This window comes from Prionailurus viverrinus, chromosome B2 (assembly GCF_022837055.1).
Source record: "Prionailurus viverrinus isolate Anna chromosome B2, UM_Priviv_1.0, whole genome shotgun sequence".
NCBI classification, from domain to species: Eukaryota; Metazoa; Chordata; class Mammalia; order Carnivora; family Felidae; genus Prionailurus; species Prionailurus viverrinus.
The window spans coordinates 1,933,832-1,948,898 of NC_062565.1; the positions used below are offsets into that span (position 1 = coordinate 1,933,832).

General features: G+C 43.4%; 1 protein-coding gene across 1 annotated transcript in view; it reads right to left on the bottom strand.

Annotated features, from left to right (window-relative positions):
- ZKSCAN8 (zinc finger with KRAB and SCAN domains 8) overlaps positions 1-15,067 on the bottom strand; it is a 45,753-nt gene that overhangs the window by 8,076 nt on the left and 22,610 nt on the right. Inside the window, exons 8-11 of the mRNA XM_047858670.1 lie at positions 13,199-13,648; positions 3,552-3,614; positions 2,892-3,308; positions 2,152-2,290 (exon numbers count right to left, since the gene is read on the bottom strand). Coding sequence (XP_047714626.1) covers positions 2,152-2,290; positions 2,892-3,308; positions 3,552-3,614; positions 13,199-13,648 — 1,069 coding nt within the window. The remainder of the gene's footprint in view (positions 1-2,151; positions 2,291-2,891; positions 3,309-3,551; positions 3,615-13,198; positions 13,649-15,067) is intronic.

Genomic DNA, 15,067 nt, shown 5'->3' on the forward strand with positions numbered 1-15,067 from the left:
ACCCATTTATATAGAACTGCTATAAAACACATAAATGAAAAAAGAAACGCAGAGTAAATACAAGATGACACTAGAATGGTCTTGTTCTGCAAGAAGTTCTCAAAAAAACGATAGGGAAGTGTCAAAAGGACACAGGAGCCAGACTGAAGGGGGCCTCCTCTGAACAAATCTGAGACAATTTAAGCATCAAAATAAACACAATAATAAAATAAAGATAACTAAAGATACTTTATTTCTGGAATAAAGTAAGAATTTAGGAGTCCATACTGACATATAAAATAAAATGGGGAGGGAACACTCTCTATTACAAGTAAGTGTAGAAGGAATGACATAGTTAGAAAATCATCATTTTGTAAGTCTTAGTAATCACCGATTCAATCAAGAAGCAACAATGAATATTAAAACTAGTATTTTAGCAACAAAAGTTTGATGTGGACCAAATACTTACACAGACTCAAGAGTACTTCCCCCACAAATTACTTATTTATCATAAAGGGAAAAATAGTAACCACAATGATTACCGTAGCAAAAATAAGCCTTTTTAAAAAAAAACGTGTATTTATTTTGAGAGAGAGAGAGAGAGAGAGAGAGAGAGAGAGAGAGAGAGAGAGTGTGCGCCAGCGGGAAAGCAGCAGAGAGGAGGAGAGAGAATCCCAGGCAGACTCTGCTGTCAGCACAGAGCCCGATGCGGGACTCAAATTCATTAACTGTGAGATCATGACCTGAGCCGAGATCAAGAGTTGGACATTTAACCCACTGAGCCACCAGGCGCCCCAAACCTAACCAAGAATAACCTTAACCAAGTCATCAAAGGTACCAACACCAGTAACAGGACAATTTCCTGTTGTAATGCTGAGAAGGATACAACATTACTTTTGGGGAGTTCCTGACACATATGCACAACTTGAATTGACTCGTAAGGAAACATCACAAGAACCCAAATTTTACAGCTATTCTATAAAATAACCAACCTGTACTCTCAAAAATGTCAAGGTCATGAAGGGCAAAAGAAAGGCCAAGAAACTATTTTGAATTAAAGGAGTCTATAGAGACAAAACAACTGACTGCAAAATGGAATCTTGGATTAGATTCTGGAAGATTACTGGGACAACTGACAAAACATGTATATGAACTATGGACAAGATTAGTACAGTATCAGCATTACACTTCCTAATGGTGATGCATTTATTGTGGCTATCAAAGAAAATGCTCTTGCTTGAAGAATTATATACTGAAATAATTATAAATAAAGTGGCATGATGATACACCAGCAAAACCTCAAAACGCCTATGTTGTTAATACATTGAGGTAACATGGGTCGGTCAGTGGACTGAATGCCCAACTCTTGATTTCAGCTCAGGTCATGATCCCAGGGTCATGGGATCAAGCCCATGTCCGGGCTCAAGGTGTGGAGCTGGCCTGGGATTCTCTCTACTTCTCCCTCTGACCCTGCCCAGCTCATGCTCTCACGTGTACATGCATTTGCTAGCACATCCTCCCCTCCCCACCACTTGTTAAGCACCCAACTCTGGTTTCTGGTTTTGGCTCAGGTCATGATCCTGTTAGTGGGATCAAGTGAGATTCTCTCTCTCTGCCCCTCCCACCTCCCAACATGCACATGCTCTCTCCCTCTCTCTCTCTCTCTCAAAATACATATATAAACTTAAACAAACAAACAAACAAAAAAAAACAACATTGGGAAGGCACCTGGATGGCTCAGTTGGTTGAGCATCCAACCTCAGCTCAGGTCATGCTCTCACAGCTCAGGAGTTTGAGTCCCATCTCAGGCTCTCTGCTGTCAGCTGCAGAGCCTGCTTCAGATCCTCTGTCCCCCTTTCTCTCTCTGCACCTCCCCTGCTCACTTTCTTTCTCTCAAGAATAAATACATTTAAAAATTAAATTAAATTAAAATTAAAAAATATATACTGGGATAACAGAAATGTGTGAATATATAAGAATCCCCAAATTCCTTGATTTGTTCTTGAACTTACCAATGGGACTGACAGTCTATATTTGAAGCCTAGATAAACACTTAAACTCAGATCTTAGGACTGGTCTGTACACAAAAATTCTAGTTCCTGATTCTCCAGGAACTCAACAGGTACTTTCTTTTCTATTCCTCCCTCTCATCAATGAAATCTGGTTCCTCACCTTTCTCTTGTGACCCTTGGGACACCGGAGATTTGTGCTGCATTGCCATGGGTCGGAGCTGAGTATTTGGAAGCCCTGGTGTAGACTCTGAATGTACGACCTCCTCCCAGAGTCCATGTCCATGTGCACGGGCTGGGACCTGAAAACAACAGGGCAGCTGCATTACAAGAAATTCCTTTGTGAGAGGAAGTGAACAACATAAAACAATCAAGAAGAGCTCATCTCTAGGGACACATGCTTGGGAAAAGAGGAAGCAGAATCTCACTTACTTCCTAGAGGCAGTAAGAACACAAATGTGTTGATTAGCGCAGAAAGGCATCATTTCTGATGCCCTTCCTACCATTTTGCACTCCCAAGGCATGGGAAGCCTGATAAACAGAAACTTAGAGCAGTTATTCAACAGAAAAAACTTTTGGTAACAAACCAGGAAACCTTAGTTCTGGTCTCAGATCTACCTTTAATTATGAGTGTCCAAAGTAACTGAAGTAATTCAAGCTCCCTGCGTACCAGTTTCCCACTTGGCAAGGATCATCGCAAGGATGTTGAGGATAAAAAACGTACACATATCCTTTACAAAAATAAAAAGGACTCTACGAATATGAGCCACACCGCACTAGAACCATTTTTATCCTCACAAACAGAAATCGACACCCAGCATTCATTCCACTGCTGCGGTGCTGGTGTCTATCACCCAGCTTCCACACACCGTGGGCACAGCATGCACACATCCGTCTACTTACTGGCCGTCCTAATATATCAATCTGTCTTTCTAAATCCTCCAGCAGGGTCACCACCTCCTCTCCGTTCTCTAGCTGATGTTCCTTAACCAGAGTCTGAAGCTCCTCAGGCAGGATGGTCAAGAACTGTTCTAGCACTAATAACTCCAAGATCTGCTCCTTGGTGTTCAAATCTGGCCTTAGCCACTGATGGCAGAGTGCGCGGAGTTGGATCAGAGCTTCTCGGGGTCCTAATGTCTCCTGGTAGCATAACTTCCTGAAGCGCAGACGGAATAACTCCTGGCCAGGAGGGTTATTTTCATGCAGACTAGATTCCTGGTCCCAGCCATGATCTTCCTCTACCTTGACAATTACAAGGTCTTCTTCAGGAGCTTGGTCTGGTGGGGATGAGGCTGACAACTTTCTTGATTCTGCTGCCATTTAGGGCTGGAAAAACTCAGGAGGCTCGTTTCCACTACCTTCTCTATCTTCTTAAGAAGAACCTTCCAAGGGCCTCTTCTCTAAGGGCAATTCTTGGAGAAGAGAAATCGTCAAACAATATTAAAGCAAGTCAAAGGTCATAGTCATTTACTAAGACATCTTAACAAGTTCCTACCACAACACAGACTTCAGGGCTTGGTCATTTAAGTGATCCTCTCCACTGTTGCAGAAGTAACACCTTACCTCCTTAGCTTTCTGCCATGCCAAATCCATCTGGGGAATATTCCCTTCCTTCTGCTTCCTCTCCTTGGGGATGGGGAATATGGCAAAACAAAGTTAGGAAACCACGAAAACTGGGTCTAATTGAAGTTCTGCATTTAACCTCAGCTGGTCTTCATTGATGCTGATTTAACCTTCAGTATTTGCAACTCTAGCTATACTGTTTCTACACACTTCAACTCTCAACCTATCCCTTGTGCCCAACAGACTTTTCTTTTCTTTCTTTCTTTCTCCTTTCTTTCTTTTTCTTTCTTTCTTTCTTTCTTTCTTTCTTTCTTTCTTTCTTTCTTTCTTTCTTTTCTTTCTTTCTTTTCTTTCTTTCTTTCCTTTTTCTTTCTTTTCTTCCTTCTTTCCTTTCCTTCCTTCCTTCCTTTTTTTCTTCCTTTCTTTCCCTTCTTTCCTTCCTTCTTTCTTTCTTGACAGAGAGAGAGGAGTCGGGGAGGGGGAAGAGAGAGAGAGAGAGGGAGGGAGGAAGAGAAGCGGGGCTCATCCAAAGTGGGGCTCAAGCTCACCCAATGTGGCACTCGAACTATGAGATCATGACCTGAACTTAAGGACTGAACCACCCAGGCACCCAACAGACATACATTTCTACACAATCTAGCTCAAGCTATTGTCCAGAATTCCTAACACCAAAGTCTTCTCCACCTAATGTCCATTATCCTTCTGTGCTCTACATCTTCCCTCCTATGTCAAAGCCAACTACTTCTCCCGTGGACCTTATCTCACTCTACAACTCTTTGGAGCACTGGTTGCTACCTTCCCAGGAACCTAAATGCCCCATCTACACACACTAACAACCTCCAGAATGTTTTATAAATAGACTCATACAGGGGCGCCTGGGTGGCGCAGTCGGTTAAGCGTCCGACTTCAGCCAGGTCACGATCTCGCGGTCCGGGAGTTTGAGCCCCGCGTCGGGCTCTGGGCTGATGGCTCAGAGCCTGGAGCCTGTTTCCGATTCTGTGTCTCCTTCTCTCTCTGCCCCTCCCCCGTTCATGCACTGTCTCTCTCTGTCCCAAAATAAATAAACGTTGAAAAAATAAAAAAATAAAAAAATAAATAGACTCATACAGTAGGTATCCTTCTGAGTCTGGCATCTTTCACTTGGCATAATACATATGAGGTCATCAATGTTGTGTGTACCAGTAGTTTATTCCTTATGGAGATGTATGTTTATCTATTCCCTAGTTGAGAGGTATCTCAACTCATTTTCAGTATTTGACGATTACAAATAAAGGCACGATGAACATTTGCATTTGAGGTTTGTGTAAACATGTTCTCATTTCACTTGGGTAAATATCTAAAGTAAAACTGATGGATCACATGGCAGGTGTATGTATAACTTTATAAGAAACTGTAAAACTTAGAGCATGAGCAGGGGAGGGGTGAAGAGAGAGGGGAGAACAGAGGATCCAAAGCAGGCTCCATGCTGACAGCAGAGTCCAAAACTGTTTTCTAAAGTGCCTATAACACTTTGCATTCCACTGGCTGTATGTGAGAACTGGTTCTCTCTATCCTAACAAGCAGCACTTGATATGGTTTTATTTTTAATTTTAGATATTCTAACAAGTATGTAATGGTATCTCATTATGGTTTAATTAATTAGTTTATTTTTTAACCACTCCCTGATATCTCACTATGGTCTTTTTTTTTTTTAAATGTTTATTTTTGAGAGAGAGCGAGCACACGCCACACATTCTGAAGCAGGCTCCAGGCTCTGAGCTGTTAGCACAGAGCCTGATGTGGGGCTCGAACCCACGAACCACGAGATCATGACCTGAGCTGAAGTTGGTTGCTTAACTGACTGAGCCACTCAGATGCCTATTCACTATGGTCTAAATTTGCATCTTCCTTCTAATTCTGTAGAGCATCCTTTCACCTGTTGGTCTGCCACCCGTATTATCTTCTCTGGTGAAGTTATCTGCTCAAAACTTTTGCCTGTTTTAAAAATAAACTTCTTTATTATTGAGTTTTGAGAATTCCTTACATATCTTGGACACCAAGACCATTATGATATATATGATGTGCAAATATTTCCTCCTCTTCATTCCTTTAACAGTGCCTTTCCAAGAACACAAATCCATAACTTTTCTGAAGTCTAATTTGTCATTTTTTTTCTTTTAGGGATTGTGCTTTTGGTGTCATACCTAAGAAATTTTTGTTTAACTCACAGTCGCAAAGATTTTCTCCTGTTTTCTTCTAAAACTTCTATAGTTTTAGGTTTTACCATAGGTCTATGATCCATCTTGACTTAATTTTTTTAAGTAATCTCCGCACCCAACATGGGGCTCAAAATCATGACCCCCGAGACCAAGAATCACACACTCCACCTACTGAGCCAGCCAGGCATCCCAAATTTTGAGTTAATTTTTGTATAGAATTTGAGTTGTGGATGGAGCTTAATTTTTTGGAACACAGCTACCAAATTGTTCCAGCACCTTCAAAAAGATTACCCCTTTACCAACTGAATTATCTTTACATCTTTGTCAAAAATCAATTGACCACGTATGTGTGGGTTTATTTCTGTAATCTCTATTCTGGTCCATTGACCTATATGTTTACCCTTTTCCCCAAACAAATTGTCTTGATTATTGCAGCTTTAAAATATTAAAACCAAATATTAAGAGTCCTGCAACTTTGTTGCAATATTTTCAAAATTGTTTTGACTTTAGGTTTATTTATTTATTTTGAGAGAGACAGAGACAGCGTGAGTGGGGTTGGGGCAGAGAGAGAGGGAGAGAGAATCCCAAGCAGGCTCCACACTGTCAGCAGAGAACTTGATGCAGGGCTCGAACCCACCAAACTGTGAGATCGTGAGCTGAGCCAAAACCAAGAGTCAGACGCTTAACCCACTCAGCCACCCAGGAGCCTCTGTTTTTTCTAATTCCATGGTCTTTTTTTTTTTTTTTTTTTTTTAAAGTTTTTTTGTTTTTTTGTTTTTTTGTTAATTTTTTTTTTTCAACGTTTTTTATTTATTTTTGGGACAGAGAGAGACAGAGCATGAATGGGGGAGGGGCAGAGAGAGAGGGAGACACAGAATCGGAAACAGGCTCCAGGCTCTGAGCCATCAGCCCAGAGCCCGACGCGGGGCTCGAACTCACGGACCGCGAGATCGTGACCTGGCTGAAGTCGGACGCTTAACCGACTGCGCCACCCAGGCGCCCCGTCTAATTCCATGGTCTTTTGATACAAATTCCTACCAACCCTCTCTCCCGGAACTGGATTTGTGCTGGATCTATACAGCTCACTGACATTTTAATATCCATTCTATAAACACACTCTATCTCTCCATTTAAGTCTTCTCCAATTTATTTTATTAGTGCCCCAAATACCTATTCTTAAAGGAATAGACAGAATATTTTCTCCTTTAAAATCTTTTCTTGGAGCACCTGGCTGCCTCAGGCAGAAAAGCATAGAACTCTCGATCTCAGAGTCATGAGTTCAAGTGCCACGTTGGGTGTAGAGCTTACTTTAAATGAGTAATTTTCCTACAGTTATGTATTATTAGTTGCAAAGGAGTTTTGACTTCCTAACTTAATTGTATGTTCTAAGTAAAGATCTGTATCTTTTACTTTATTGATAGAATCAAAGATCATTCAAGGGCTATTATTTATAATATCTAACATGGAAGTTATCTGTCTTTGTTTAAGAGCAAGATTTAGATACAAAACCTATAGATCTAAAGACTTTATTAAAGGGTCCTATTTCTTTGTGGGTATGTCTATGGCCTTTAGCTTTGGTAACAGACATCACTTCTTGCCTGTACTTGCAGTGGTTAAGTGGTCTTCCTGCCTTTGGCTATTCTTTTCTCTCATTCATGTTCCCCACAGCTGCCTGTTGTGGGTTGAACTGTGTCCTCCCAAAAGACATACTGAGGTCCTAACCTCTGATACCTGTGAATGTGACCTTATTTGGAAATAGGGTCTTTGCAGATGTAATTAAGATAAGGTTATACTGGAGTAGAGTAAGCCCTTAATACAACATGACTGGTGTTCTTTTAGGAAAGTAAGAGACACAGAGACTGAGATATACAAAGAGAGAGCCATGTGAAGACACAGACAAAGAAGAGAGCTGTGAGACCACAGACGCAGAGGTAAGGAGTTATGCAGCCACAAACCAAGGAATGCCTATAACAACCAGAAAGTCGGTGAACATGGCTCTGCCAACATCTTTTTTTTTTTTTTCTGTTTATTTTATTTTTGAGAGAGAGGGCACAAGTGGGGAAGGGACAGAGAGGGGAGGGGACAGAGGATCCGAAGCAGGCTCTGCTCTGACAGCAGAGAGTGCAATGTGGGGCTTGAACCCATGAACCACGAAATCATGACCTGAGCCAAAGTCAGACGTTTAACCAACTTAGTGCCCCCAGGCGCCCCTGCCAACATCTTGACTTTGGACTTTTAGCCTCCATAACTATGAAAGAATAAATTTTTGCTGTGCTAAGCCACCCAGCTTGTGCTAATTTGTTATAATATGTTACCGTATAAAATTAACACCTTTCGGGGCGCCTGGGTGGCGCAGTTGGTTAAGCGTCCGACTTCAGCTCAGGTCACGATCTCGCGGTCCGTGAGTTCGAGCCCCGCGTCGGGCTCTGGGCTGATGGCTCAGAGCCTGGAGCCCGTTTCCGATTCTGTGTCTCCCTCTCTCTCTGCCCCTCCCCCATTCATGCTCTGTCTCTATTTCAAAAATAAATAAACGTTAAAAAAAAAAAATTTTTAAAAAAATTAACACCTTTCTAGAAAGACTTTTAATAAATATGTAATATAACTCATCACTTTAAAATCTTTTGAAAGGGAACCCACCTCTTCAGCATGATATGCAATGGCCTTTATGGTATGTAAACCTGCTTACCTTTATCTACTATAAGCTCACCTTCACATACCTATTCCAAATGTGGCTTTCTTTTTAAAAAAAAAATTTTTTTTAATGTTTATTTTATTTATTTTTGAGAGACAGAGACAGCACAAGTGGGACAGGGCAGAGAGAGAGAGAGAGAGAGACCCAGAATATGAAGCAGGCTCCAGGCTCCGAGCTGTCAGCACAGAGCCCGATGCAGGGTTTGAACTGCAAACTGCAAGATCATGACCTGAGCTGAAGTTGGATGCTCAACCAACTGAGCCACCCAGGTGCCCCCAAATGTGGCTTTCTTTAAGCTCCACTCTATTACAGAGCTCTTATTCTAGTTCAGTGGTTTTCAACCAGGCCAATTTTGCTCCCCTCTCGCAGGGACACTTGGCAATCTCTGAAAACATTTCTGGTTGTTAAAACTGAAGGGAAGGGATGCTACTGGTATCCAGTAGGTAGAAGCCCAAGATGCTACTAAACATCCTATGATGCATAACACAGACCCCCCAACAAAGGATGATCTGTCAATGCCAAGGTTCATAAACCCCGGTCTAGCTGAAACCATTCACTCTAACTTAAAAGTCTCAGCTTACCTCCTATTTTTTTCATGAGGTGTCTGTCACTCCCACTCTGACATGCCCCAACCCACAAGCAGATTAAGGTGCTCATTCTTGCCAAGACATTTTTCACATGGTCCAAATAGAGGATTGATCACATTGTGTAGGTACTGTAAATGTGTGCCCATGGCCACGGTATTATTGCAAATGTTTGTGGCAGTCACCTTCTTCTCTGTCCCTCTTATAAAACAAGGAAGTTTTATTACATATTTGTATTCCAGAAAGATCACAAAGGCAGCACTACAGACAATGGAAAGGAGCATAAATGAAGGCAGTATATCCAAAACAGCTGGCAAGAGATGAACATGATAAAACCACACCTATAATCCTCAAAGAAAGAGAAGAGACAGGCCCTTAGGAGGAAAATCAGATTACATCTACTTCTTGACGTGAGTCTTGAAAGCAGTGCCTCTTTCAGGAATTTTTTTTAGGGGGCAGGGGGAAGAATGGGGTAGGGGTCGTTCAGTCTCTACAATCAAATGAAAACACAGAGCTTTTCCATAGAAAAAACCCCATAGGCACAAAAGTTTACATTCAATTTCAGCACAGTTCACAGACCTCATGCCCATGCAAGGACTCCAGGGCCATTAAGAACCTTACTTAGAGGGATGCCCGGCTGGCTCAGTGGGAAGGGTTTGTGACTCCTGGTCTCAGGGTGCTGAGTCTGAGCCCCACGTTGGGGGGTAAAGATTACTAAAAAATATATCAGGGCACCTGGGTGGCTCAGTTGGTTAGGCAGCTGACTCTTGATTTCAACTCCGGTCATGATTCCACAGTTTGTGAGTTCAAGCCCTGTGTCGGGCTCTGTGCTGACAGCACAGAACCTGCTTGGGATTCTGTCTCTGCCCCTCCCCAGATCGTGCACACTCTCTCCTTCTCTTTCTTAAAAAAAAAAAAAGGGGAGCCTGGGTGGTGCAGTCCGTTAAGCGTCCGACTTCAGCCAGGTCACGATCTCGTGGTCCAGGAGTTCGAGCCCCGCGTCAGGCTCTGGGCTGATGGCTCGGAGCCTGGAGCCTGTTTCCGATTCTGTGTCTCCCTCTCTCTCTGCCCCTCCCCCGTTCATGCTCTGTCTCTCTCTGTCCCAAAAATAAATAAAAAACGTTGGAAAAAAAAATTAAAAAAAAAATTACATATACATATATATGTATATATACATATATACACACATATACACATACACACACACGTGTGTTATGTATATATGTATATATATATATATAAACTTAAAAAAACAAAAAACCACCCTTAGAGAGCATGGACAGAGAAGGAAAAAAGTTGGAAAATTATCTTTAAAATTCGATATGGTTGAGGGGTGCCTGGGTGGCTCAGTCAGTTAAGTGTCTGACTTCGGCTCAGGTCGTGATCTCACGGATTGTGAGTTTGAGCCCTGTGTCAGGCTCTGTGATGACAGCTCAGAGCCTGGAGCCTATTTTGGATTCTGTCTCCTTCACTCTCTGCCCCTCCCCGACTTGTGCTCTGCCTCTCAAAAATAAATAAGTGTAAAAAAAAAATGTTTTAATTAGGTAAGAATGAGAACAATAGTTTGGTGTGTAAACTACTAATACCAAGAACAGAGAAGTAAGAGATAGGGTTAAATATGGTGTCTAACATCAGAGAGTTTAATTCATGAAGATTTTTATAGAGAAGCAGGGGGATTTCCTGGCATAGTGAGGGTTGAAGGAAAAACGAATGTGGGCAAGAGGGTGAGATTTTGTGGAGAATTTGAGACAAGGCATAATCATTTTTGTTTTGCACAGCTAGGATTAATATCCATGGTCTTAAAATAATTTTTATATTTATTTATTTGTTAATGTTTACTTATCTTTGAGAGAGAGAGAGAGAGAGAGAGCAAGCGAGTGTGAGTTGGTGAGGGACAGAGAGAGGGAGACAGAATCCGAAGCAGGCTCCAGGCTCCAAGCTGCCAGCACAAAGCCCAATACGGGCTTGAACCCATGAACTGTGAGATCATGACCTGAGTGAAGTCGGGCGGTTAACCGACTGAGCCACCCAGGTGCCCCACATCTTAAAATAATTTTTAAAAATTTAGGAAAAGTCAATTAAGAGGCGCCTGGGTGGCTCAGTTGGTTTAAGCCTTGGACTTAACCACGTCATGATCTTGCAGTTTATGAGTTTGAGCCCCACATCAGGCTCTGTGCTGACAGCTTGGAGGCTGGACCCTGCTTTGGATTCTGTGTCTTCCTCTCTCTACCCCTCCCTGCTCGTGCTCTCCCTCTCTCTCTCTCTCTCAAAAACAAATAAACATTAAAAAAAAATTAAAAAGAACTTTATATTAAGATATTAAAGTAAATATAACATATTAACATCATAGTAAATAACACTTAATAAAGTCTCAATAGTGAAACCCAGAGAAGTCATCTAATTATCAGGTCTGTTCATAATTTACACCAAATCAGCCAACCAGTCTTGTCCTTTCCCCACCCTGATTATTTTTTTTTTAGTATCTAATTTTCCACTTTTTAGTCTCTTCCCTCTCCAATCAAGTTTTTGACAATTACAACCTATAATTGGACTTCAATATTTGGACTACAATATTAGTCTAGTATGTACCTGCCTCTCAGTTTCATGTAAGCACTTTAGGGGTGAAGACTGCTTCTTACATCCTCTTTTAAGGGAGGGGAGCCTGGGTGGCTCAGTTGGTTTGGCGTCCGACTTCCGCCCAGGTCATGATCTCAGGGTTCATGGGTTTGAGCCCCGTGTCGGCTCTGTGCTGACAGCTCGGAGCCTGGAGCCTGCTTGGGACTCTGTGTCTCCCTCTCTCTCTGCCCCTCCCCCACTCATGCTTGGTCTCTGTCTCTCAAAAATAAAGTAAAACATTAAAAAAAAAAGAATACCTGGTCAAGGGGTACCTGGGTGGCTCAGTCAAGCATCGGACTCTTGATTTTGGCTCAGGTTCACGGGTTTGAGTCTCACATGGGGCTCCACGTTGACAGAACAGAGCCTGCTTGGGATTCTCTCTCTGCCCCTTCCCCACTCTCTCTCAAAATAAAATAAACTTAAAAAAAAAAAAAAGAACACTTGCTTAAGTTTATTGATTCAGGAAGTTAAAATAGTCAACATGTACAGTCTCCTGATCTCAAATGCTACATAATCCTGTGAACTACTAAAGACACAACTCAGATTTAAAAGCACTATTCTCTTAATAGATGAAAAGGAATGCTTTTTCTTCCTTCAAACTAATGAGGTCCACTTGGGGATGTTTGAGAACCGAAAACAAGAAAGAGATTGTCCAGGCTTTAAAGGTCAAGAGAAAAACAGGCGAAGCCAAAACTGTGCTTCACAGTTATCAAAGCGAGGAAGCCAGTTTGAACATCTGCTACATTTCACCCTTCACCACAAATTCAAAATACTTACGATTTGTTAAAACGATTCCTGCATAAATATACTTAACTGAACTAATCAAACAACAGGAATATGGGTTGTTTTGAGAGGTGGTAGCGGCGATCTTACTGTTGCCTGACAAAAAAAACCACTCGTGAGTGCCCTGAGTTTTAGAAACGGGGCCCCTCCAAAAAGGGTTCCCAGGCATCTAATTTAGTCGGCCTTGAGGAACAAAGTAAGTACTCTGAGTAAGGGTGAATTCTCTATTACCCCAGAGATGTGACAAATGTGTCTTTTGTGCAGTTATCTCAACGCGCCACCGTGTTCTGCATACACTACGAACAGCAGATTGCCTTAACAGCAAACACAGGTTTCCAAGGATAATTCGGGGCCTCCAAAAACAAAGTACAGCTTGAAAAAAAAATTTTTTTGTTTTTTTTGTATCGTGAACGAAATGCAAAATTGCTGAGTAAAAACAATTCGGATCGTGGGAACAGTTGCATAAAAGATAACGTGGGGCCGGTTTCCCATTTTAAGAACAACAGCACCCCAAAAAGAGGAACGGGATGAAGAAAGCGAGAGTTTGGGGACGCGCCCCCTGCGGACCCTGATGCCCGGCCCTGGCCCCTCGGTCCCCGGTTCCCGCCGCGTCCGCGTCCCCCGCGGACCCTCAGGCCCGGCCCCGACCCGGTCTGTCCCCGGTTCCCGCCGAGTCCGCGCCCCCTGCGGACCCTCAGGCCTGGCCCCGGCGGCGGCCTACTCTGGCCCACAAAGCCCTCCCCTCCCCCGCCCGGAGCCCGGCCCGTTACTCACCGCGAGTTCCGGGGGCGGCCCGGGGCGGGGAAGGGAGGCTGCAGAGGACGGACGGACGGACTCGCAGGAAGGGCGGGGGGCAAACCGGGGCGAGAGCTGTAGTCGGACGCGGGCCCACCGGCCTCTAACTTCCAAACCCGCGAAGGCACAACCTCGACCGACGCGCATCTTGTCGGGAGGCACTTCCGGAGGCTCTCTAGGAACCTGGAGGTCTGGAAGCTCTATGGCCGGCCGGCTAGGGGGACCGGCGCCCCGCCCTCCGCAGGTCCCGGGCTCGTCCGCCGGTGCGCGTTTAGCGGTGCCCGGCGGGAGTGGGGACGTGGGTGCGAGCTCGGGCCCTGGCGGTGCTGGCGACTGGGCGCGGAAAGACCCCCGCACTCGGCTGTCCTCCGAGCCTCCTGTACAGACTGCCGATCGTTTGAGGAATTCCTCCCCATCACGGTTCACAGCCTTTTGAATCCCCTATGGCGCTTAATAAGAGTACACCTTGTACTGTTGTGTTCACACAACCATTGTAAGGGCGGCTGGGTGGCTCAGTCCGAAGCGTGTCAGACTCTTGGTCCCGGCTGGGGTCATGATCCCAGGGTTGGGGGCATCGAGCCCCATGTCAAGCTCCACAACCGGCTCCATGCTGAGTGTGGAGCCTGCTTAGGATTCTGTCTCCCTCTGCCCTTCTCCCCTACTCGTACTCTCTCTCTCTCTCGCTCTCGCTCGCTCTCTACTCTCAGAAAGCAAGAAAGAAAGAGAGAGAGAGAGAGAGAGAGAGAGAGAGAAAGAAACAAAGAAAGAAGAAAGAAAGAAAAAAAGAAAGAAAGAAAGAAAGAAAAAGACCAACCATTGTGATTGAGAATAAATTTCCTCTGAATCTTTGTATCTGTTCAGCCCTTTTCTATCTTACTGAATTGCAATCTCTTAAAGCCAGCTTTGTAGCTTAGCTTTTCAAATACCAAACCCGGGAGGGAAGCTTCACTAGTGGACTTTTGTTTTAATACCACAAATCTACGTTCCCATCTACATTCATTCTTTTCTTGACCGAGAGAAAGCCAATCTCACAGTAGATTAGTAGGGGCTTTATTCCAGTCTTTGTCTTACTGAGACACTATTTCAGATTCTTCTGAACAACTGCTTGCATGCTTATTAGCTTCCAGGGGTCCTATGCAAAAATGGAAAGAGTACACGTGCTTGCAAGCAGTGCTCCAAATCCTTGCCCTCTCAGGGTATGTACCATCTGTCCTTGTAAACGTTAAGATTCACTGACTTCCACATAGGTGTAAATCTTAATTTACACGTCACCTTAATGCATTATGTGTCTATCATATTTGATCAGAAGTATTGCCTGCAGGCCTGTGTTTCACCGTTTTTTCCGGTTCTTCCTGTTTTGGGATCTCCTTGAGGTCACTTGAGATTACAGAAGGCTGACATCAGTCACCTACTGCAGTGTTCGTGCACACTTTAATACCATTGTATTAAAGATTTAGCTTTTCAGACTAACTAGGATTTGGGGGTGGGGGTTGAGGAAAATGTCTTATTTGTATCGTTTAGGTCCCCCTCCTATTATGATTCCTTCAACATCTTTCCTAACTACCCACTTATTCTGAGTTCTCAGGTGCCCCTCCAATCTTCACCTTAACTTCCCCTCTTTAGCTGCTCCTACTGATACGCACCGCCAATGTTTCTATCCGGTCTCCAGCCTGAACCAGAAAATATTCTGTCCACCCATCAGGAGTAAATCTTAGTAGTTTTATTTGTTTTTAGGACTTTTTTGTTTTCATCTAATCATCACAATGAAACAAATAAGAATAAGCACTGAGAAGTTACAGTGTTTCTAGACTCCTTCAAAACACTTATTTTTGCTGTTTATTTTATAGT